We start from the raw sequence: 26,388 nt of genomic DNA, 5'->3' as shown, positions 1-26,388 counted from the left end.
TATATGCAGGTGGTCTGTTGTTGATCAAATTATCATTATGTGGTATGTGATTATCATTTCTCCAGGATCACAGCCTAAGGTAGATTGCATAGCTGGGACACAAATCCAAGTCTTCTAAATTCAGATCTTGTAAAATAATGCTGGCTTTTCAAAGAGAAATGTTAAAATCTATTTCTTAATTTCTCAGAAATTATATCATCAGACAGTTTAGGACTCCTTGGAACTTTCTAAATATTTCTACAACATATTTTTTTTTCATGATTTCCTACATTTAGCAATTAAGTTAAATGTTGTGACTTTAGGACACATTCTGTACAGCATGTTTTACCATTTACCATAATTTTGTGTTATGTCATACCTGTTTTTCTTGTGAGCTATCAAAATTCTAACCTTGCTTCTATTCAAATTTCCTCCAAATTTTTTCATTTGTTATTTGCATCTAGAGTCTGATTTTATGAAATATTTAAATGTAAATCTTTCTGTTATGTTCACTCTCCCCATTAGTGATTTGTTGTATATAAGAAACAACTTTATTATATATTGTAATTATATATATACATTTATATGTGTCTGACTAGCATTTCATTTAGTGAGTTAATAGAATTTGCTTCTTAAATGCATCCAAATGAAAATACAGTTTTGTTTAGAATTACTGCTTTTGATTGTTGATACATATTTTGATATAATGTATGCTAACAATTATTAATTAATTCTTTCTAAGGTTGAGTAATGCAGTTCAGGATTTTTACTTTGAAAAGCTGGTGGGGATTAAGTTCAAAATTTTTTAGGTAGGATATATTGATTATGTGTTGAAATTGCATTAATGGTGGAACTTGTCTTTTAAATGAGTTTCCCTTTTGAAATTTTTTTTATGCTTGAAGAAGAAAGGTGAAGGAATACAGAAGTAGGAACAAGACATACTCAAAGTGTGTTGTGTGCCATCACTGAGAAGTTATTAAATTTTTTAAAATTCTTTTTTAACCCTGGGCTGGTACTACAGTTAGCTTGTCAGTGTCCCTTACATACTGCACTTTCTTTCTCTTTTACATGCCCCTTAAATCTCTTATTCCAATTCTCTGTAGGAATGATGTGTAAATTTTATAAATGTCTCGGTGTTATAACTTTTTTTTTTTGTAAACCAAGGAGTATGTTTGTAACTTCAACTTTTCCTTCAAGCTAAATATCAGATACGGGCTATCTGGAAAGACCTCTTTAAAAAAAATGGGAGTTGGTATCCTCTTCATTTTACTTAACTCATCTAATTAATAAAATAAGTTAAATTTTGCCTATATGAATTCTATTAAGTAATTTAATTGGTTAGTCAATGCACGCTCTCTGTGTGTGTGTGTGTGTGTGTGTGTGTGTGTGTGTATGTGAGGCATGGGATGATGGTTTTCCAGGTAAGTAAAATAGCCAAATGTTGAGTATACAAAAACTTTGAAACCCAATTTTATGTCTTAGTACCTTCAATGATTACTCTAAATTCCCAGCCAGCATCTAGTATTGTTTTAAAATTATCTATTTAATGCAATTTGTCTTGCTCAGCCTATTTTTTTGTTGTTGTTGTTTCCTTCTTAGGGACATAGTTCTCAAACTACTTCAGTATGAGGCATCAACAAATGTAGCAGACAATAAAGGGTATTTTCCTATTCACCTGGCTGCCTGGAAAGGAGATGTGGAAATTGTGAAGATTCTTATACATCATGGACCGTCACATTCCAGGGTCAATGAACAGGTGCACTTGCTAAATGTTTGCTCATGATGTAATTTTTCTAGTTTTACAAAGGCAAAGCAATATTGAAAATGTGATTATTTTTATCTTTATCCTGCTCAAAGGCCTTTCCATTGCTGAATTTCCTAAAAGGAGAAATTTGAAAAATTCTTTGGTGTTTGGATATGATGTGTAGGGACTAAGTTGGGCATTTGTAAAGATACTTTGTTAATGGGAAAATCCTACATAAAGGAAGTAGTTGTGATATTTTTGCCTGTCTTATATAATCAGCCATTTTATAGCCATTGAATATTTAAAGATAGAACAGAATTCATGTTTGTAATGAGAATTAGAATGTTTCTTAATACAATTTTCAATGCTAAAACAATGATATGCCTATCATTTGCATAATGCTTTACCATTTACTTAGCACTTTCACAGTTAAGTACTCTGGTGAATCAAAATGCGAAATATAGCATATACAGTTGCTTGTCACATATTAAGTTAAAATTTTTTGATAGGTATATACACACACAAACACATAGGCCCAGAATAAGTTGAATAAAACACAGCAGCAGTATGATTCTGACAGACAATGTATTTGTAAGTACACAGTATCTGTATTACACATAATGGACATATTTTAAAAAGAATACCATTGTTAGTATTCTAAACAGATAAGACCACAGATTCCAGAAAGCAAAATATGGTCCCCTAATACAGTATGATAACAAACATCTTGAGCTCTGCATGCCCCCTACTGTTCCCATTTTGTAAAACTGTATTTGAAAACCAGCAGGCAGTCCAACAATTGAATTACAATCACGGCATTAAGCTGCAGGTTGGCAGTTGTCCAATGTCAATGCAAGTAGGTAACTTTAGGGCAAGCATATCTAATAAAGCACAATTAGCATATTGTTCAAAGGGATGCAGACTTTGCCGGACTTTGAAATTCAGACTGAAGGATAAAAAGTAACAATCGCTGTAAACAGCAAAGGGAAGAAAACTACATATTTTTTCAATGAAAATATATATGCAGTTGTTGAAAGGACTAATCAGGAAAACATTTTATTAATTGCAAAAGTGTCTTATTAAAACTTATCACAATAAAAATTTCCATGTTTACAGGTTATAAAAATGCAGAATTTTTAATAAGAATGTACCCAGTCTTTAAAACGTGACAGATATGGCTATCTTTATCATCATATCATGCTAAAAGGAAATTTATGACAATGCTCTTCTCTTCCTCAGAAAACCAAAAGTTAGATCATTTATGAGATGAGCCATCTGGTGGTTATTCTTAAAATTGTCTGAATACCGCAAAGCAAACCTGAAATAATAAAATGGAAAATCAATCCAAGGTTAAACAAGAAGATGTTAGTTTTTACAAACAAGATGTTTTTAAATGACATGAAAATAAGAAATAGCATATAGTATTCATTTACATTTGAAAGTGAAAAGTTATTGTATGTTTAAAGAGAAATACTTGTTTTTGGTAATGTTGAACAGATCAATTAAATGACAAAAAGTGTCTTTTTAAGGAGACTGTATTCAAAGTTCTTTGTCCACCTCTATTGCTTTGTGTTGTGGTTTCTATTGGCAACAAGTTGAAACTTTCTTATGATTTTTAATACCATGATTTCAGTATTTTTTCTTTGTTATATATATATATACTCTTTTAATGCTGACCATAGTTTTCCCATTCTATGCCATTTCTCCTAAATTTTTTGATGGGGGATTTTTATTTTTATAGATAACTTTTAATTTTAGCTTTCGTTTTTCCTACTGAGTAGGACCGAGTCTTTTTGTTAATTATAAACTTTTATGTATTTAAACAATAAAGGAAAAAATAAACACGGTAATTAACATTTATTGAGACATAAGGTAAAGTGGGCACTGTTCTAAACACTTTCACCTGTAAAATATTATTTAATTAATTCTCATGATAATCCTCTGAATTGATAATATCACTCCCATTTTATAGTTGAGAAATCATGCTCTGTAAAACTAAACAACTTGTCGAAGGCCACATGTTACTGAGTGACTGAAACTGAGACTGGGACTCAGGACTCTGACTCCAGAGCCCTTTACACCATAGTACGTTGGTATTGTCATCCTAAATCCTATCGCTTAATGGATTGCTTACTGTTTGACAGGCATTGTGCAAAATACTTCATCCACATTATCTTACTAAGCCCTAGATTGTTGTTGCTACTATATATATGGAGTTACAGCCTTAGAGAGATAGAGTAAATTGACCATAACATCACAACTACTAAGAAATGCAGCCAGTATTTGAACGCAGGTTTTTCTGATCTAAAGCCTAAGCTTTCAGCCTGTAATACATTATGTTATGTTAAAATTATGCATTATAGTCAGGGCTTCATTCTGATTTCTGAAAGTTTTGGTTTCTAATACAGCTTTCTTTAAAAATAATTCTATTCTACATTTTAATATTTAAAGTTTACAAAGCATTTTTAAAATATGTTGTCTCTTTTGGTTTATAAACTACATTATAAAGTTTATAGGGAAAATAACATTCTCATTATACAGATAAGATGAATTTGGAGAGATCAAGTAATTGACATGCTAACACTTCAACCTAGGTCTTGTTCACCTTTCTAAACAAAGTGGACTCCCCCTGGATTACGGTTTTTATAATTGCCACATCCTTCTCTTTCATCATCTGATTATTTCCTTTTTGCTATTTAAATTTCCTTTAAATTGAAAATTTTCAATTTCTTTAAATTTCGTTCATCTTTTCCTCCCTTTTACCTTCTCTTCCTCTTTTTCTTTCTTTAACATTCGGGCAAAACCCGGAGGGGCCTTATCTCAAAAACTCATTGCCTTTGCCATTCACCAAAACTCAAATTCGACTCTTGTTAGATGTTTTACTCTGAAGCAAGAACTTTTGGTAAATGGCTTTTGTCAGCCAGTTTTGTTCTATCATCCATTATCTGGAAGGGTCCTAATTTTTCAGAGAATACCCATTTGGTAAAAAAGAAGGAATTGAAAACCTTTAAAGAATATTCTGTGTAGCCATACTAGCAATTATTAATCAGTGCCTCATCACAGCCTATTTATTTCAAATTAGATTTTTAGATCACTTGTGAGCATACACAAATACACAATCATGCTCTTATAAAAGTACCACCATTGTGGCATCCATTGAAGTGACAATCCAAGTATGTGTTGATCATGGATAAAATCTGTGAACATTTTCTACTGAGTAGATCTTGAATGATTGAAATATTTTCCCTTGAGATTTGAACAGCGCTAATTAGTGTTATTAGAAAATTTTTCAATTTTGCGCTTGTAATTTCCTAGGCTCGGGGCTCTGGAACAGGAGAGAGGCCTTTGAGGAATCATTATTTCATAATTGGCCTTTCTCTTTTCTCAAAGAGATACTATATTTTGAAAAATCAGATTGAATCTCTTTCAGACCAGGGGGAAATTTGGGTTGGTCAGGAGGTATATATCTGTATCATATTTTCATGGTGTGAAGTAATAAGATTGGCTGTTTTATAATCTTTTTTTTTATCTTTTTTTAAAATTTTTTTATTATACTTTAAGTTCTAGGGTGCATGTGCATAACGTGCAGGTTTGTTACATATGTATACTTGTGCCATGTTGGTGTGCTGCACCCATCAACTCGTCAGCACCCATTAATTCATCATTTATATCAGGTATAACTCCCAATGCAATCCCTCCCCCCTCCCCCCCCATGATAGGCCCCAGTGTGTGATGTTCCCCTTCCCGAGTCCAAGTGAGCTCATTGTTCAGTTCCCACCTATGAGTGAGAACATACGATGTTTGGTTTTCTGTTCTTGTGATAGTTTGCTGAGAATGATGGTTTCCAGCTGCATCCATGTCCCTACAAAGGACGCAAACTCATCCTTTTTTATGGCTGCATAGTATTCCATGGTGTATATGTGCCACATTTTCTTAATCCAGTCTGTCACAGATGGACATTTGGGTTGATTCCAAGTCTTTGCTATTGTGAATAGTGCCGCAGTAAACATACATGTGCATGTGTCTTTATAGCAGCATGATTTATAATCCTTTGGGTATATACCCAGTAGTGGGATGGCTGGGTCATATGGTACATCTAGTTCTAGATCCTTGAGGAATTGCCATACTGTTTTCCATAATGGTTGAACTAGTTTACAATCCCACCAACAGTGTAAAAGTGTTCCTATTTCTCCACATCCTCTCCAACACCTGTTGTTTCCTGACTTTTGAATGATTGCCATTCTAACTGGTGTGAGATGGTATCTCATTGTGGTTTTGATTTGCATTTCTCTGATGGCGAGTGATGATGAGCATTTTTTCATGTGTCTGTTGGCTATATGAATGTCTTCTTTTGAGAAGAAAAACAGGTGAGAAGACCAGGGAGTCTAAACCTGTATGTGATCAATGTCTATGAAGAAGTAGATTATAGTAATACTTTTAAACCAAGTAAAGAATGCCTTCTGACAAATAATGGAAGAAACAGTACCCGCAGCTGGATTCCCCATCTAACAGGTCCTAACTTTTCATTGATTATCTTTAAAGAGTAGATTTTCCCTCTGGGTTTAACCTTCAAATGTTCTCTCTTGATACTTATTTGCAAGGTAAAGTAGTAAGAAGGCCTTTTCTAGTGCTATTTTCCCTTTGTCACTCTACTCCTTTTTAAATTTTCAAATCTTCCCTCTAGACTCTCAACTAACTTACACGCTTCTATCATCCAGGGCAAGCTTGAGTTACTTTCTAGAACATTAAGATTTGTTTGGGTCTGAACCCTCTTTGTCCTTTCGTTTTAGTCAGAACATCTGTCTAAACAACTACTTCCTATTCTCGATTGGTGTTTTTCTGAGCAAAGTCTTGAGAAATTCTGCTTTCAGATCACTAATTCCCAGCTCTTCTTTGACAACATAGCAACACATGGCAGACAACATGGTATAGTGGAAAGAGCATTGGTTTTGGATTTGTCAGATATAGATTGCAGAGTATCTTAATTCTACTTGGACATGTAATTTAACCTTTTTGTATTTTAGTTTCCTTGTCCATGAAGTAGATAATTTTAATATAAATTTTGGAGGATTGTTGTAAGAGTTAAATGAGACAATAGATAAAGTTTTTAGGCACTTAACAAATAGTAGTAGTAATAGTTCTTATTTTGGAAGGTGGTATGTGTGATGGTTAAGAACACCAACTTTGGGTCTTGGCTACTTGTGTTCAAATCCCGGTCCTACCACTAAATGGCTGTATAATGGAAGGCCAGTTATTCAACTATTCAGTGCCTCAGTTTCCTCATCTGTAAAATGGAGATAATGATAATAATATCTGTCTCATAATGAAGATTAAATGAGTAAACATATATAAAATGCAACTGTGTCTAGAACGTAGTATTAGTTATGATGATAACTCTGATGGTGGCAGCTGCTCTTTGTTTCCAGAACCCTCATTTAGGGTCATTGCTTTTTTGTTACTAAAATTTCTTGTTCATTTTTCTCCTGACCCTTTCACCACCTGACATACCTATACACCATCTACCTATATTGCTCAAATAGTGTGAAGGGTCCCTCTGCCTTGCAACTGGGTTCAGTTTTCTGTATCTTAACATTTAAAAAAATCTTGATAAATTTCTAGGAAAATCTCATTGATGTTCAACTGAAATACTTATAAGCTGGACATGTAGTACTGTGATACTCATAGTAACTTATCTGGGAATTGGTCTAGGTCCATCCTCGCAACCCATGATAATGTTTCAAAAAGATACTTTTATATCTTAAGGCCAGAATCTTCTCATTTTCTTTCCAAAAGAAGCAACGATTTTTAATTACATGGAAAATAAAATGAAACTTAATTTGGGAAAACGTTCTATAAATCTTTTGTTACCAAGAATTTACCTTCTCATCTGTCTTGGAAAGCCAGTTTATTAAAAGTCTGTTATAATTGTTACTGATCTCTCTCGTTAATAAATGTCTAAAGATGTGATGCATAGTGCAGACATCACTGCCCATCTGGACCCAGGAGGGCCTCTGACAAACATGGCTAAATCATTTATCATTTTTGAAAGTTGGCATATATGATTTAGGGAAATGTTGGATTTTTTCTATTAAAGTGATAAAAATAAAAAATATTTTTGTTTCAATGAATCCTAGATACTTTTATCAAATATAAAATTCCATTAGATATACTTGTTAAAATGGACAAATTTTAACTTACGTTTTCAAAGCATTGCAGGTTTTAAATTACTGTGTTAAGATTTTGATAACAAATTGAATTTCTGAAAATGTCCCTTTTTAAAAATCTTTGTCTTAAACAGAACAATGAAAATGAAACTGCCCTGCACTGTGCAGCTCAATATGGACACTCAGAAGTAGTTGCTGTTCTCCTAGAAGAGCTCACTGACCCGACCATTAGGAACAGCAAGCTGGAAACACCTTTGGACTTGGCGGCACTCTATGGACGGCTTAGAGTGGTAAAAATGATCATCAGTGCACATCCTAACTTAATGAGCTGCAACACTCGCAAGCACACGCCACTTCACCTTGCTGCACGCAATGGCCACAAAGCAGTCGTGCAGGTGCTGCTGGAGGCAGGAATGGATGTGAGCTGTCAAGTGAGTCTGCTTTTAGCTATGCTTTAAAAGTGATGATGCTGTTGCTTGGCCTTGGGATTCAAATGTGAAAACCTGTATGTAGAAATCTTTTAATCAACTTGTTCACAAGTATTTTTGTAACTACTAAATTCAAGGTACTATACCACCTACTTTTGGGAAATAGGAAGAGGCATAATCTCTAACCTCATTCTAATTTGAGGGCTATATACATGAGAAGTTAGTAGATGGCAGTTGTGTGTGGTATCATTAGTAATTGTTTCCTTTGTCCCAGTATCTAGCACACAGCCTAATATACTGTAGGAATCCAGTCAGAGTTTAATGAATGAATGGAACAAAATTCACTTTAACATTGTTGAGTATGTACTTTGTGTTTAGCATGTTGACACATTTAGAATTCAATTCTCACAGCTGTCCTGTGGGATTGAGAACTATTAAATTTCAGTGAAGAGATGAGGAATCAGATTCAAAGATTTAAGAAATTTGCCTAAGGACACATAGTTGATAAAACTGGAATGTGAATTTAGACTTACTGATTAAAGTCCAGGCCTCTTTCCACTGTAATGTACTGTCTATACATAACTGATGAAGGAATGATCACTATGCCTAAGGGCAATCAGAAAAAAAAAAAAAATGGAAAAGGTGTGATTTGAGGTGAGCTTTGGAGGAAGAATAGGATTTGGATAGATTTTGTTTTTCTGCAAGAATGGGCAACCTACTTTATAAAGTTTAATTTAATTTAATTTAATATATTTTATTATTGTTAGTATTTTTGAGACAGAGTCTTGCTCTGTTGCCCAGGCTAGAGTGCAGTGGTGGGTGGCATGATGTCAGCTCACTGTAGCCTCCACCTCCTGGGTTCAAGTGATCCTCCTGCCTCAGCCTCCCCAGTAGCTGGTGGGACTGCTGGTATATACCACCATGCCCAGCTAAGTTTTGTATTTTTTGTAGAGATGAGGTCTTGCTCTGTTGCTCAGGCTAGTCTTGAACTCCTGGGATCAAGCATTCCTTCCACCTTGGTATCCTCAAGTGCTGGGATTATAGGTGTGGGCTACTCGGCCTGGCCACAACCTATTTTTGGTATCCTGTCTTAAGTTAGCCCCAACTCCAGGGTAAGTCTTTTTTTTTTTTTTTTTTTTGCTGTTTCCTCCTTTCATGGTTATTTCTTGGCTTCCAAGTTAATGGCAGCATTCTTATCTTCCAGAGACTTTTTTGCTTTCTGTCATATTGTGACTTCCCCTTATTAGTAAGCCATTGATGTGAAACAAACTATCCCAAAACTTAATAGCCTAACACAATTATTGGGGGAACCAGCCCCCAATATTTCAACATAGGTTCTTTTCTATTTTCCCTAAGTGTCAGCCAGTCTGAGAAATAAACAGAAAGAGTACAAAGAGAGAAATTTTACAGCTGGGCCTCCGGGGGTGACATCACATATTGGCAGGTTCCATGATGCCCCTTGAGCCGCAAAACCAGCAAGCTTTTATTAGGGATTTCAAAAGGAGAGGGGTGTACGAACAAGGAGTGAGTCACAAAGATCATATGCTTGAGAGGGCAATAAAAGATCACAAGGGCAGAGAGGCAGAGCAAGATCACAAGGCCAGGGCAAAATTAGAATTACTGATGAGGTTCCGTGTCCCGCTGGGCACGCATTGTCATTGATAAACATCTTAACAGGGTTCAAGAGCAACAACCGGTCTGACTAGAATTCGCCAGGCAGGAATTTCCTAATCCTAGCAAGCCTGAGGGCGCTGCAGGAGACCAGGGCGTATTTCATACTTTATCTTCAACTGCACAAGACAGACACTCCCAGAGTGGCCATTTAGAGGCCTCCCCCTGGGGATGCATTCATTTCCCAGGGTTAGTCCTTGCTGGGAAAGGAATTCAGCGATATTTCTCCTATTTGCTTTCTGCAAGAAGAGAAATATGACTCTGTTCTGCCTGGCCTGGCAGACAGTCAGACCTTATGGTTATCTCCCTTGTTCCGTGAAAATCACTGTTATCCTGTTCCTTTTTAGGATGCCCAGATTTCATACTGTTCAAACACACATGTTTTACAAACAATTTGTGCAGTTAACACAATCATCACAGGGTCCTGAGGAGACATACATCCTCAGCTTATGAAGATGATGGGATTAAGAGATTAAAGTAAAGACACATAGGAAATTGTAAGAGTATTGATTGGGGAAGTGATAAATGTCCAGGAAATCTTCACAACTTATGTTCAGAGATTGCAGTAAAGACAGGTGTAAGAAATTATAAAAATATTTGGAGAACTAATAAATGTCCATGAAATCTTCACAATTTATTTTCTTCTGCTGTGGCTTCAGCCGGTCCCTCTGTTTGGGGTCCCTGACTTCCTGCAACACACAAAAGCTCTTTATTTAACTCATAATTCTGTGATTGACAATTTAGTCTAAGCTCAACTGATGGTTCTTCTGGTCTTGGCTGGGTTCTCTTGTGTGTGAAATCAACTGCAAGTCAGTTATGTGTTTCTGTTTCAGAGGCTGGCTGGATGTTGTCTAGGGTGATAGGTGAGACTACCACTTGTCTGTCATGATTCGGCAGGTCAGCCTGGGCTCTCGCATGGTTCTGAGAGAGAGAACGGAATTGTACAAGGCTTCTTGAGGCCTAGGCTTGGAACTAGCACACCTTCACTTCTGCCATGTTGCTTGGCTGAAGCAAGTCATAAAGGCAACCCATATTCAAGGAGTGGGAAAATAGAGTCTACCTCTGGATTAGAAGAGGGTGTGAATTGTAAAAGGGTGTGAACACCCAGAGGGACTAAATGTGGCAAATTCTGCAAATAATTTACACACTCCAGGTGGAATACATGCTCACAAATGGGGTTATTTTTCCTAGGAATTGTTCAGAGATTGAATCCTGTATTTCCAGAGTTTTCTTTATTGAATTTAGAAAAATCTCAGGCCTTCCAATCTCAGATTTAAGGCTAGCACCCTGAACCTAAGATGTTTTCTCAATTTCTTATTTATTCAACTTTGGCAGCCTCTCAAAAAAGCATAAGATTTTTTTCTAACAGTGATATTAATAAGGAAAAACAGTCTTTCTCCTCAAAGCAGTATTGAAAATAAGTAGGTACGCTTACTGTTGTAGGTGACTCACAAAGTTATTTTCCTAAAAACTGTTTAATGATAAACTAGATGTTTATTGTATAAATGTTGAATTTCTCTAATCTAGATGTACTGCTTTCACACTTCTGTAATATTTTAAAATTTGATTGCACAGACTGCAGTATAACCAAGGACTTTCACTCTGACTGAGGTCAGTAAACCTCTTGGTATCCCTGACCAATATCTTTTCATGGTTTGTACTAGATGACCAGAAGGGAAAGAGTTTAAATTCAATTTTATAAATATATACAATGTGTCCTTTTATTCTGTACAGCACTGTATTTTGTGCTTTTGGAAAATCAAAAATCAAAACTATCTCTGCCCCACACTTAGTGGAGGAGACAAAAAATTTGCAAGAATAACTTCCATCCATGATATATAATAAATGCTAAAACAAAGAGCTGTGGATCTACGGGTGAGGAAAATATGGATTTTAAGAGGAAGAACATGAGAAGTCATTGATGGAAGTGACATTTGAAGAGGACTTTTGAAATCCAACAGGACTTTGAATTTTAGGTGGCATTTAGCTTCCATATGTGCATTATTTGGCTAAAGAGTGTTTTAAAATATTGAATTTGAGTGCTTTTAGATGGGGTAAATGCTCTCCAAGGCTCCGACCTCATTCTACCATTTTATATCATTACCAGTGTCATTTCTTTAGATTTTCTGCTTGGTCCTCACCACATTTGGATTTGTTACTCACATATCAGAGGAAAGGCAGACAATATGTTTAGATCACTTTGAACACCTAATCAGGAGCATCAGGGTGATGTCTAAGGTGGGCAACTTTTATGTTGCTATAACCTCTTTCATTGACACTCATTCTAAGAGTTCTAGGAAGTAGAACTGACATCTTTCTAAAATATATCTCAATGAAATGAATCTTCCATATTATATTTAGCCTTAGTTGATATTTTGCTTTTGTTATTGTTGCTTTTCTCATAGAAAACATGTTTTTTTTTTTTGTCTCATTGCCTTTTTTTTTTGAGGGGGATGAATATTTAATTTTATTACTCAAATTAATTGTTACCAAGTTTTCCCCATCAGACTCAGTGCAAAATTTTTTAATATCAAGTAGGTTTGTTGATATTCTCACTGGCTGAGGGTGAACAATGTAACTAGTAACCTTAAATTGTTTCAGTAGATTTAATATTCATTAAACTGCTTTAGCTAACCTGTTGGGAATTAGCAGTATTAAAAGTAATCCCATTTGGTAAATTATAGTATTGTACTTTTAGACTTCAATTACATTCAACTTATTATGAATAAATCTTTAAAATTTATAGATTTTTTTAAGGATCTTGTCCTTTCCTAGCAATTACATGTGATTTTATTTTATTTTACTTTTTTTTTTTTTTTAAAGGCAGGGTCCTACTCTGCCACCCAGGCTGGAGTGCAGTGGTACAGTCATGCTCACTTCAGCCTAGAACTCCCAAGCTCAAGTGATCCTCCAGCTTCAGCCTTATGAATAAGTGGGACTATAGGCATGTGCTGATGTGCTCGGCTAATTTTTTTAGTTTTTGTAGAGAAAAGGTCTCACTATGTTGCCCAGGTTGGTCTCGAACTCCTGGACTCAACTGATCCTCCTTTCTTGGTCTTCCAAAGTGCTGGGATTACAAATTTGAGCCAGTGCACCCAGCCTACATATGTTTTTAAATGCAGCATTGATGTTAGTATTTGCTCTAGAGGTTTATTTTCTGTATCATTACTCTCTGAGTAATTTTAAATTATAACACATATTTAAAATACTAAGTAATACTTTGGTCAAATTTCATATCATATTTACTTATAAACCCTTTAGTCTTTAAATATTTTTAATAAAGAGAATCAGTCAAAGTAAGATATTAAGAAGGTAGGGTTGAATGGGCAATTTTCTCTTGAAGTTAGCAATTATTTTTATGGATTTTGAACTTGATTTTGGGTAGCCAGGTAGCGATAGTGCCATATCATGCTAGTGCTTTCATTGTGTGAGTTTCTTGTAAGTTTCTCTCATCAAAACTTGAAAAGTTAAAGAACTAGTACAACCTTAAGCTAATTAGACTTTATGTGACTACTAAAGTAAAATGACAGAAAGTTAACAATAAAGAGTACAAGTTTCCATGCTAAGACCTGTTAAGATGCAAAACTGAGTTAGATACAGTTTTTGCTTTCAAAGGCTTATAGTGGCACCAGAAATAAGATATGTACATAAGCAAGAATTATCCATTATAATCCATTTACTCTCTGATTTCCCTAGATGATAATTTCACGACATCTGTCTTCCAAATCTTCAACACCTCCTTCTCTATCATCCCTCTCTGATCATGATACTGCTTTTATTTCACCGAGGAAACCACAAGCAATCACAAATTTCCACCAGCACATCTGCCAACGTACCTGTGTCTACTTTCCTTCCTGGTGCTTTAAATGAATCTTTTAGGTTTGTATCTATGGCTAATTCCTCTCTACTTGTTCATTGGATCCTATCCTTTCTTGTCTACTTGGGAACTCTGACAAATATTTTCTGTCTTTAATACCATAAGTTTTTTTCTTTCTCAACTGTACTATTTCCATAAGGATGCAAAGATATAGTATTTCTCATCTTTTAAAAACTCTCTTGATCTCACATTTCCTTCTCCTTACCATCCCCTTTCTCTGACCCCTTTATAGCAATGTATTTGGAAAGGCTTGTTTTTACTCATTGTTCCCAATTCATTTCCTCCATTCTCTCTTGAAGCCACTCTAGCTCCCTCACTCTTTTAAAAGTCCTTGTTTTTGCCTTTGTCAAGTTGTCTAATGACTGACATACTTTTAGATCCAACAGTCGATTCCTGCTTCTCCTCTTACTTGATTCATCATCAGCACTGACAAAGTCAGTATCTGTCTCTTCTTTGAACCACCGTTTTCTTTTGACCTCTGAGATACCACCGTCTTTTCGTTTTCATTTAGTTCACTGGTGACTTCTTGAAGAAACTGGGGGAAGTATGTTTGATGCTGTAAGTTAGCCTGGGGATCTCTATTCCACGTGTCTATTATTTTCCTCCTGGAACTAGGCAGGGGGGCATTGACTGTGCACAAGAGAGTAAACTCAACCATGCAAGCACAGTTTGGTCCTCTGCTTGCATCATGTTGGTTACCATCCATTGGCTAAATCAGGTAGCAAAACCAAGCCTCAAATAAAGAGGTAGAGAAATATACTCAACTTTCATAAGTGAAAAGAACTGCAAAGTCATATGGCAAAGAGCATATAAAAGGAGAGGCCAATAATGTAATCTATCATGTCCCTATTCCATAGTCAACTGCCCTCATCTTCTTGCTTTCTAAGCATCAGAGTGTTCCAGGGCTTAGTACTCAAACATCTTTTCTTCTCTGTCTATACCTACTTCCTCATTGACCTCATCCAATCTCTTGGGTTCCAATATCATCTTTATCTGATAATTACCAAGTCTATTTCTTCATCTCAGACTCCACCCTAACTCTCAATTTGTGTATGTAATTACCTAATGGATGTATCTATCAGATGACTAATAGGCTTCTCAAACTCATCATTTCCAAAGCTGAAAATGTAGCATCTGTACCCCTTTCTTCAAAAATTTGCATATCACCTGGTCTTTCCCATTTTGTCAAAAGGCAGTGCCATCCTTCTAGTTGTTTGACCCAGAATTTTACAGTTTCTTTCAGATTTTATATTCAGTTCTTCAGCAAATCCTACTGGTTCTGTGCTCAAACTGTATCCGGAATTTCACTACTTTATATTATCTTCAAGATTAACACTATAGTCCAAGGCCTAATCATCTCTTGCTGCCTGATAGTTTTCCTCCTTTTTTTTTTTGGCTTCTGTATTGTCTGCTTTGGTTGCCACAGCAAAATATTATAGACTGAGTGGCTTAAGCAACAGAAATTTATTTTCTCACAGTTCTGGAGGCTAGAAAGTCCAAGATCAAGTTCCGGCCAATTCAGTTCCTGAGTGAGGGCTCTCTTCCTGGCTTGTTAGATGGCTGCCTTCTTGTTACATCCTCACATGGCCTTTCTTCTGTGCATGAATGGAGAGAGAGTTCTCTGATGTTTCCTCTTTCTCTTATAAGGACACCAGTTCCCTTGGATTAGGGCCACACCCTTATGACCTGATTTAACCTTAACTACTTCCAGAAAGGCCATATATCCAAATACAATCACACTGGAGGTTAGGGCCTTAGCATGTGAGTTTTGGGGTACACAGATATTCAGTCCATAACATACTCCCTTCAGTCTATTTTCAGCCAAACAGCCAGAAGTTATCCCATTCAGTCAGGTAATTTCATTTTCCTACTCAAAAACACTTCTATTGGTTTTCCATTTCACTCAGAGCAAAAACCAGAGTCCTTATAGTGTCTGATAGGGTTTTATATTACTTAGTTTCACTGTCTCTCTAAAGCTACCACCTTCTCTTCTTTGCCCTTCTTCATTTAGTTTCATCCACAGTGACCTTGTTGTTCTTGTTGCGACACATTATATACACTCCTACCTCCAGGCTTCTGCCTTACTAACCATTATGACTTTCTTCCCCCTACTTTCCTCAGGTGTCTTCTCCAATGTCACCTTAGTAGGGAGGCCTTTCTTTACTTATCTTACTCACTACCTAAGCAACTCCCTTTCTTTCACTTTTAACTGAACCCTGGCTTCTCTATCAGGATACCCTAGCCCCTCCTGCCTTCTCATGCGATGCTACAAGGCACTATGCTCCAGGAGGAAGAAAATTTGTTTCCTGCTCTCATGGAGTTATAGACTAGTAGGGATGACAGAAAATAAGCACATAAACCACATAAAAATGACAAATTGCAGTGAGTGCTATAATGGAAACAAATTGGGTGTTGTGATTGAAACGGAAGGGTCAGAGAGGTCTCTCTTTGGATGTGCTCCTTAAATGGGGCTAACTTTCTAAGAGGCTAGCATCAGAGGAGTAAGAGATGAAGCCATGAGATAGAAGGGCTTACAAGAAACAGAATGTAGGGAGAGAGAAGAGGCTGATTAAAGAATATTCAGGGAGTTTCCGGAAAAAGAGGTCTGTAAAGAAGCAGTTATGAGAGGAATGCCAAGACAGCACAATTTCATGTAATCAATTCATTTATCATATATTTATTGAGTGCCTACTATGTGCCAGAGGATATAGCAGTAACAAAACTAGGCAAAAATTGTGCCTAAAAGAGGGAAGATGACTCTTCATAAAGTGTGGAATAAAGAAAAGTAAGATAGGGGATAGAAGCTTGAAGTGAAAGCAGGTTCACAGGAAGTTTCTTTGGTTGTTTGTTGTGTTTTTAAATAGTAGAACAGTGTGTATGTTTATGGAGAAAGATTGCCTTGAAGATGCAAGAGGCAGAGATGATCAAAATCTAAGAAGAAGCAGAAAGTGGTAGAATAAAGAGCACAAGTGGAGAATTAGTGTTAATGAAGAGAAGGATGCTTCCTTTGATATGAAGTGAAGGAAGAGAGAATGAGTAAAGACCAAGACTTGAAGTCCCCAGTTTAATAGAGGGAGGTTTCTTCTTTTGAATGGGAACAATGGTATTCTGAATTATTTGAAGACACGCCCTATTTCTCTCATGCCATTTTCCTCCCAGTTTAAACATCCTTATGACCTTTTTTCTTGACACCATGTTTTTCTGGGTCCTTTATTCTTTGGCACTTTCTTCTCTGGACACATTGTATTCTGTCATTGGTCCTAAAAGTTAGATACCCACAGTTGAACCTACTCCTCTAAGATGTGGTCTAGCTAATGCAAAAGAACTGCTGCCTTCCAACTTGTTCAGACATCATATGTTTGTTGACAAATGCTAAGTTGAGTTGTTATCTTTTAAGATTTTTCTTTTTTTTAATTCCAAGAGGTGCCCACATGGCTAAGTACCAAACAGGGTACTAGGGAATTTTACTTCTGAGTTAAATGCATTCTAGTTGTTTTTTCTTCATCTCCAGTAAGGTTATCTGTATTCACCAGTTGTCACAGTAGTTGTGGGTCTTGCTTCTCACAGTTTTATGCCATCTGTGCTATTTTCTCTACTGATCGTCACCACAATCTTTATTGCTTTATTGCTTATCATCAGTGTTATCTTTGTTTTCTCCTTTAATCAAGAATCTGTCTTCCTTTATCTCGTCATTCTCTTTTGCAGGCTTCAGGAGGATTATGGTTGGAGTGCTAAATATGGAAGGGGGAACCAGTGCAGCTAAGCTCTGACATCTTTGCCTCCCTTTTCCATCTGCTGTTTTGGCACTCTGGTAGAATAGATAACCTAAAAACGACTTTAAAACAACCTAAAAACGACTTTAAAACCTAAGTTTTGGATAAAATATAACAAACATCCCTTTAAATGCACAACTGAGCTTCCATGGAAGTCACAGAAATATATAACGCCAAAAAGAAGGGAAACTGAAACCCAGGGCTGTAAACATGAACGTCATCTTCTCTCCCTTTTTCCTGTGACTTATCTTGTTTTACTCAGCTTTGGTGCTACCAAGGCTTGACTTTAATAGACATTTCTAATCAATGAGAGAATTTCTTTTGCTTTCATCAACAATTCAGTTATTGATGTTAACATATATATCATTGCAGTACTTTTTGCACAGCTGTTTTCATCACTGTGTTCAGAAGTTTGTCTTTTTTTCCCCCCTAAAAGGTGCTGAGATGTTATGAGTGCTTTATGTGTGGTTACTGGATAAGTTTTGAATTGTCACTGTGTTATAAACTGCATGATTATCTATTTTGGAAATTTTGTTTGTTTAAAATGATTACTTTAAATAAAATGGAGAATTTCAATCCGTAAGAAAAGCAGGACTGAAATCTCCAAGGATGGGAGCCGATAGGTTCACGTAGTTGAGTGTTGTTTTTTTGTAGACTTTCTACTTTCTTATAAAATGTTTTGGACTAAATATTTCACAAGAATAGAATTTTTCAAGGTCTGGCCGGTTATGGGTTGTAGATTTGGGGCAGAATGCTGGGATATACAGAATAGTGCTCATTTTAGTGAGAATATTAGACAATTAGACACGGACTCTGTCTAGGGTGTAATAAGCCACAGAGCACATTTTTTTTTTAATCTTACTTTACACCTTGGCAAAATATTCTTAAATTTTTCTAATCTCTGATGAAAAGAAGGAAATTATTACATAATTAATCTATATTTTGAAAAGTCCATGGGTTTGACATATTTAAATTCTGTACACTATGTGACAACGTTGTGATAGCAGTAAATAGTTCTTGGTACCACTGTTTACCTTAGAATTATGAGACCAATCCATTCCATTTGACAGTTCTTATGTTCTCTTACCAAAGAAGCTAATTACAACAACCTTGAATTTGTAAAAACGGATTCATTTTTACAGGCTAAACATATGTTTGTCATCTACTAACCTTTTCTATTTTTATTGAAGAATTCTGTGTCTTCTTATTGTATGAAAACATTAGTTCTACTTAACATAGCATTTTTATCTTGGAATAATGTAAAGGATATACATGTATGTAATTAATATTAACATAATTGAGGTTACTTTTAAAAATAGGTTTTCTAATTGCTTTTTTAGTAGAAATATTATTGATAATACTTGTCATTACTTTATAGTTTAATAAAACACTTAAAAAATCTTATTTGTTGTATATTTATCTTATTTAACCTTCCTAATAACTGTATTAGGTTTTTAAAATTTGTATTTTATTTTTAATTTTTCCCACACAACATGGTTATATCTGTTAGGTTTTTAATATTTTTCTCATAGGATATATGAATTTTCAGAGATAGTAAGTGATTTTCCCAAGCTATTAAAAACCAAGCTGCCACTGAAACCCAGGTTTGCTACATCTGCTTTTTGCAGAAAGAGATTTGTTGATTTATGGTGGAGATTATGTATTTTCATTGTCTAGAATATAATAGTTCCCCCTACCCCCTGCCACCCATCCAACCTTTATCTGAGGTTTAGTTTTCTGTAGTTTCAGATGCTTGCAATCAACCACGGTCTGAAAACATTAAATGGAAAATTATAGAAATAAACAACTTGTACGTTTTAAATTGCATGCTATTCTGAGTAGCACGATGAAACCTCTCACCATCGTACTTTGTCCTGCCTGGGACATGAATCATCCCTTTGTCCAGCATCTCTGTGCTGTAGACACTACTCGCCTCTTGGTAGCCCTCCTGATTATCAGATCGACTGTTCCGGTGTTGCACTGCTTGGGTTCAAGTCACCCATATTTTACTTAATAATGGCCCCAAAGCACAAGAGTAGTGATGCTGACAATTTGAATATTCCGAAGAGAAGCTGTGAAGTGCTTCCTCTAAGTGAAAAGGTGAAAGTTCTTGACCTACTAAAGAAAAGAAAAACTTGTATGCAGAGGTTGCTAAGATCTATGGTAAGAATGAATCCTCTATCTGAAGTTGAGAAGAAAGAAAAAGAAATTTGTACTAGTTTTGCTGTTGTGCCTCAAACTGCAGAAGTTACAGCTATAGTGCATGGTAAGTGTTTAGTTAAGATGGAAAAGGCCTTAAATTTGTTGATGGAAGACATGAACAGAAATGAATTCTGATGGATGGCATTCGGGTTCAGCACTATCCTTGGTCTTACACATCCACTGGGATGCTTGGAATATATTCCCTGTATATAAGGTGGGACCCTTTCAGTGTCTACAGTGTGCATCATCCTTTATCAAAGTACCTGGGGAACCGAATCAGCGCCGAAAGTAGACAGTACTATATTTTTAAATATTTGTTTAGATTTAGCCTCATATTAACTGTTCTCTTTATTTATCATTACTTCTTGCATCTCAGTTCCTTTTCTGAATTATATCCTATAGAAGTTCTTTCAGTAAGAGTCTTAAGTAACCATTCATTTTTAGTCTGTCTGAAAATGTTTTTATTTTAGGGTCTCATTCTTAGAAGGTAGTTTGGCTGAATGTAGAATGCTAGGTTGATGGTTTTTTTTCTCTTGTCACATGAAGGCATTATACTTTCTTCTGACTATATTTTTGTTGAGAAGTCAGCTATTGATATAATTATTATTTCTTTTTAGGCATTTTTTCCCTCAGGGTGTTTTAAAGTTATTATCTTAGTAGTTTTGTAGTTTTACTGTGATATATCCAGGATGTATTCTTTTCATTTATCTTTCTTGCTGGTCCTGGAACTTAGTGTCTTATCAATTATGTAAAGTTCTTTGCCACTGACTATTATTTACAACTATCTTCTTCTTCTAAAACTCTGATTAGACATATGTTGAATCCTCTTATTTTATTCTGTCTTTCATATTTTCTATATCATATTTCTTTTTTACCTTCTTTGCTTAGTTGTTTCTGTAACCATTTAAAAAATTTTTAATGTAAAATTTTTGTGGGTACATAGTAGGTGTGTATATTTATGGGGTACATGAGATATTTTGGTACGCGTATGCAATGTACAATAATCACATCATGGGAAATTGAGTATCCATCCCCTCAAGCATTTATCTTTTGTGTTACAAACAATTTTATTATTTTATTTTTAAATGTACAGTTGAATAATTATTGATCATAGTGCCCCTGTGTGCTATCAGATACTAGGTCTTGTTCATTCTTTCTATTTTTTGTACCGTTTAACCATTCCCACCTCCCTCTAACCTCTGTGCCCCCACTACCCTTCCCAGCCTCTGGTAACCATCCTCCTTTATCTCTATGAGTTCAATTGTTTTGATTTTTAGATCCCACAAACAACTGAGAACATGTGATATTTGTGTGTCTGAGCCTGGCTTATTTCACTTAATGTAATGATCTCCAGTTCCATCCATGTTGTTGCAAATGACAGAATCTTATTCTTTTTGTGTGGCTGTATAGTCTCCAAGAAATGTGTGTGTGTGTGTGTATGTACCACATTTTCTTTATCCTTTCTTCTGTTGATGGACACTTAGATTGCTTCCAAATCTTGGCTATTGTGAACAGTGCCACAACAAACATGAGATTGTAAATATCTCTTCAAAATACTGATTTCCTTTCTTTGGGGTAGATATCCAGCAGTGGGATTGCTGGACATTTGGTAGCTCTATTTTTAGTTTCTTGAGGAACCTCCAAACTGGTCTTCATAGTGGTTGTTCTAATTTACATTCCCACCTACAGTATATGAGGATTCCCTTGTTTTCATATCCTCACCAGCATTTGTTATTGCTTAACATTTGGGTGAAAGCCGTTTTAACTGGGGTGAGGAAACATTTCATTGTAGTTTTAATTTGCATTTCTCTGATGATCAATGATGCTGAGCACCTTTTCATATAGCTGTTTGCCATTTGTGTGTCTTCTTTTGAGAAATATCTATTCAAATGTTTTGCCAGTATTTCAGTTGGATTACTAGACATTTTCCTATAAAGTTTTTTGTTCCTTATATATTCTGGTTACTAATCCCTTGTCAGATGAGTAGTTTGCAAATATTTTCTCCCATTCTGTGGGTTGCCTCTTCACTTTGTTGATTGTTTCTTTTGCTGTGCAGAAACTTTTTAACTTGATATGATCCCATTTGTCCATTTTTACTTGGTTGTTTGTGCTTGTGGAGTATTACTCAAGAAATCTTTGCTGAGACCAATATCCTGGAGATTTTTCTCAAAGTTTTTCTGTAGTAGTTTCAGAGTTTGAAGTCTTAGATTTAAATCTTTAATCCATTTTGATTTGAGTTTTGTATATTGTGAGAGATAGGAGTCTAGTTTCATTGTTCTGCATATGAATATTCAGTTTTGCCAGCACCATTTATTGAGACTGTTTTTTTACCAGTGTATGTTCTTGGCTCTTTTGTCAAAAATGAGTTCACTGTAGGTATGTGGATTTTTTTCTAGGTTTTCTATTTTGTTCCATTGGTCTATGTGTCTGATTTTATGCCAGTACCATTCTGATTTGGTTACTATAGCTCTGTAGTATAATTTGAAGTCACGTAATATTATTCCTTCAGTTTTATTCTTTTTGCTCAGGTTTGCTTTGACTATTCTGGGTCTTTGGTGATTCTGTATAAATATTGGGATTGTTTTTCCATTTCTGTAAAAAATGTCATTGGTATTTTGATAGGTATTGCATTGAATCTGTAGATTGCTTTGGTTAGTTTGGACATTTTAACAATATTGATTATTCCAGTTCGTGAACATGGAATATCTTTCCATTTTTGGTGTCCTCTTCAATCTCTTTCATCAGTATTTTACAGTTTTCATTGTAGAGATTTTTCACTTCTTTGATTAATTCCTAGGTGTTTAGTTTTATGTGTGGCTACTGTAAATGGGATTTTTAAAATTTTCTTTTTCACATTGTTTACTGTTGGCATATAGAAATGCTGCTGATTTTTGTATGTTATGAGACTGAATGTTAATTTTGTATCCTGCAATGTTGCTACATTTGTTTATCAGTTATAATAGTTTTTCAGTGGAGTCTTTAGGTTTTTGAAAATATAAGATTGTATTATCTGCAAACAAGGATAATTTGACTTCTTCCTTTCCAATTCGGATGCCCTTTATGTCTTTCTCTTGTTTAATTGCTCTAGCTAGGATTTCCAGTTCTGTTTTGAGTAACAGTGGTGAAAGTGGGCATTCTTGTTGTATTCCAGATCTTAGAGGAAAGGCTTTTGGTTTTCCCCCATTCAGTATGACACTAGCCGTAAGTCTGTCATATATGGCTTTTATTACATTGAGGTGTTTTGAGTATATATTTTTTTTAATTAGGAAGGGATGTTGGACTTCATCAAATATGTTTTCAGTGTTAGTTGAAATGATTATGTTTTTGTCCTTCATTCTGTTGATACAGAGTATCACATTGATTGATTTGCATATGTTGAACCATCCTTGCATCGCAGGGATAAATCCTACTTTGTTGTTGAATTTGGTTTGCTTGTGTTTTGTTGAGGATTTTTACATCAATAGCAATTAGAGATATTGGTCTATAGTTTTCTTTTTTTGATGTGTCTTTGGGTTTAGTATCAGATTAATACTGGTCTTGTAGAATGGGTTTGTAAGTATTCCATCTTCCTCTGTTTTTCAGAACAGTTTGTGTAGGATTGGTATTAGTGTTTTAAATGTTTGGTAGAATTCATCAGCGAAGCCATCTGTCCTGCAGTTTTCTTTACTGGGAGACTTTTTATTATGGCTTCGATCTTGTTACTTATTATTGGTCTGTTCAGGCTTTGGAATTCTTAATGGTTCAATTTTAGTAGGTTGTATGTATCTCGGAATTTATCCATTTCTTCTAGATTTTTCAGTTTGTTGGTATATAGTTGTTCATATCAGCCACTTATGGATCCTTTGAATTTCTGTGATATTAGTTGTAATGTCTCCTTTTTCATTTCTAATTTCATTTATTTGGGTCTTCTCTCTTGTCTTAGTCTGGCTAAAGGGTTGTCGATTGTGTTGTTCTTTTCAAAACAACAACTTTTTGTTTCATTGATCTGTTGTCCTTTTTTTTAATCATTTCAAATTCATTTATGTCTACTCTGATCCTTATTATTTCCTTTCTTCTCTTAATTTTGCATTCAGCTTACTCTTGCTTTTTAAATTCTTTAAGATGCATCATTAGATTATTTGAAGTTTTTCTTCCTTTTTGATGTAAGCACTGATGGCTATAAAGTTTCCTCTTAGTACTACTTTTGCTGTATCCCATAGGTTTTGGTATGCTGTGTTTCCATGATCTTATTTCAAGGAATTTTAAAATTTTCTTTCTAATTTCTTCATTGACCCACTTATTCAGGACCATATTGTTTAATTTTCATCTGTTGGTATAGTTTCCAAAATTTCTCTTGTTATTGATTTATAATTTTATTCCACTGTGGTCAGGGATGATGCTTGATATTTTTTCATTTTTAAAAAATGTTTAAAAATTGGTTTTGTGACCTAACACATATTCTGTCCTTGAGAATGATCCATGTGCTGGGGAGAAGAATGTGTATTTTGCAGCCATCAGATAAAATGTTCTATTTTTTCTAAAGTACAGATTAAGGCCAATGTTTATTTGCTGATTTTCTGTCTGGAAAATCTATCCAATACTGAAAGTGGGGGGTTGAAGTCTCCGGCTATTATTGTATGTAGGTCTATCTTTCTCTTTAGCACTAATAATATTTGCTTTGTATATGTGGGTACTCCAGTGTTTGGTGCATATATATTTACAATTGTAATATCCTCTTGCTGAATTGACCCCTTTGTCATTATATAATGACCTTCTTTGTCTTTTCCTACAATTTTTGTCTTAAAATCTATTTTGCCTAATATACGTATAGCTACTCCTGCGGTTTTTTGGTTTCTGTTGACATGGAGTATCTTTTTACATCCATTTATTTTTAATCTGTGTGTATCTTTACAGGTAACATGTACTTCCTGTGGGCATCAGATCACTGGGTTTTGTTTTTTCATCTATTCAGCCACTCTATGTCTTTTTGATTGGAGAGTTTACTCCATATACATTTAATGTTATCGTTAATAAGTAAGGACTTACTCCTGTCATTTTGTTATTTTTCTCTCTCTCTTTTCTTGGCAGTCTGTTATTCCTTCTTTCCTTTCTTCCTATCTTCCTTTTAGTGAAGGTGATTTTCTCTGGCAGTAGGCTTTAATTTCATGCTTTTTAATTTTTTTGTGTACCCATTGTATGTTTTTTTATTTGAAGCTGCCATGAGGCTTGCAAATACTGCCTTATAGCCCATTACTTTAAACTGATGACAACACTGATTGCATAAACTAACAAACAAACACAGAAAAAGAAAACTAATAAAACTATACACTTTAACTTTGTCACCCAACTTTTTAACTTTTTGTTGTTTCTCTTTTTGTCTTATTTCATTCTCTGTGTCTTGAAAATTTGTTGTAGTCATTATTAATTTTTGGTTCATTGTTTAATGTTTCTACTTAAGATAAAAGTAGTTTTCAAACCATAATTACAGTGTTATTCTGGGTTTTCTGTGGCCTACTACCAGTGAGTTTTGCACCTTCAAATGATTTCTTATTGCTTATTAACATCCTTTTCTTTCAGATCGAAGAACTCCCTTTAGCATTTCTTGTAAGACAGCTCTGGTGTTGATGAAATCCCTCAGATTTTGCTCGTCTGGGAAGGTCTTTATTTCTCTTTCATGCTTGAAGGATATTTTTGCCAGATATACCATTTTAGGGTAAAAGTTTTCTTCTTTCAGCACTTTAAATATGTCATGCCACTCTCCTGACCTGTAAGATTTCCATTGAAAGATCTGCTGCCAGATATATTGGAGCTCCATTGTATGTTATTTGTTTATTTTCTCTTACTGCTTTGAGGATTATTTATTTATCTTTGACCTTTGGGAGTTTGAGTCTTAAATGCCTTGAAGTAGTCTTCTTTGGTTTAAATCTGCTTGGTGCTCTATAACCTTCTTGTCCTTGAATGTTAATATCTTTCTTTAGGTTTGGGAAGTTCTCCAATATTATCCCTTTGAATAAACCTTATACCCCTAACTCTTTCTCAACTCCTCTTTAAGGCCGGTAACTTTTAGATTTGCCCTTTTGAGATTGTTTTCTAGATCTTGAAAGCAGATTTCATTGCTTTGTATTCTTTTTAAATTTTCTCTTCTCTTTTTTTATTTTCTCTCTTTTGAGAAGACAGAATCTCTTCTCAGATTCTCGTTTTCAGATGAGATTGGGCGTGTTCAGGGTGTTATGGCCATAGATTCTGAGTGTGTTTTCAAATACCTGTCTTCAAGCTCATTAATTTTTTCTTCTGGACTGATTCTGCTCTTAAGAGACTCTCATGCATTCTTCATTACATCAATTGCAATTTTCAACTCTAGAATTTTTGCTTGATTCTTTTAAATTATTTCATTCTCTTTGTTAAATTTGTCTGATAGAATTCTGAATTCCTTCTCTGTGTTATCTTGAATTTCTTTGAGTTTCCTCAAAAGAGCTATTTTAAACTCTCTGTCTGAAATATCATATATCTATTTTTTCTCCAGGACTTGTCCCTGGTGCCTTATGCAGTTCATTTGGTGAGGTCATGTTTT

General features: G+C 35.1%; 1 protein-coding gene across 7 annotated transcripts in view; it reads left to right on the top strand.

The window, feature by feature from the left end:
• Positions 1 to 26,388, top strand: part of ANKS1B (ankyrin repeat and sterile alpha motif domain containing 1B) — a 1,351,669-nt gene that overhangs the window by 265,443 nt on the left and 1,059,838 nt on the right. For 6 of the 7 annotated variants that reach the window (XM_023182451.3, XM_023182286.2, XM_023232645.2 and 3 more), the window contains exons 3-4: positions 1,579 to 1,735; positions 8,022 to 8,318. The exons of the other annotated variant lie outside the window; for it this stretch is intronic. In XM_023182451.3, coding sequence (XP_023038219.1) covers positions 1,579 to 1,735; positions 8,022 to 8,318 — 454 coding nt within the window. The remainder of the gene's footprint in view (positions 1 to 1,578; positions 1,736 to 8,021; positions 8,319 to 26,388) is intronic. 7 annotated transcript variants of the gene reach the window in all.

The sequence above is a fragment of the Piliocolobus tephrosceles genome, chromosome 10, assembly GCF_002776525.5.
Source record: "Piliocolobus tephrosceles isolate RC106 chromosome 10, ASM277652v3, whole genome shotgun sequence".
NCBI classification, from domain to species: domain Eukaryota; kingdom Metazoa; phylum Chordata; class Mammalia; order Primates; family Cercopithecidae; genus Piliocolobus; species Piliocolobus tephrosceles.
The sequence above is the reverse complement of the archived record's forward strand: the minus strand, read 5'-3'. Positions and strand labels throughout refer to the sequence as shown.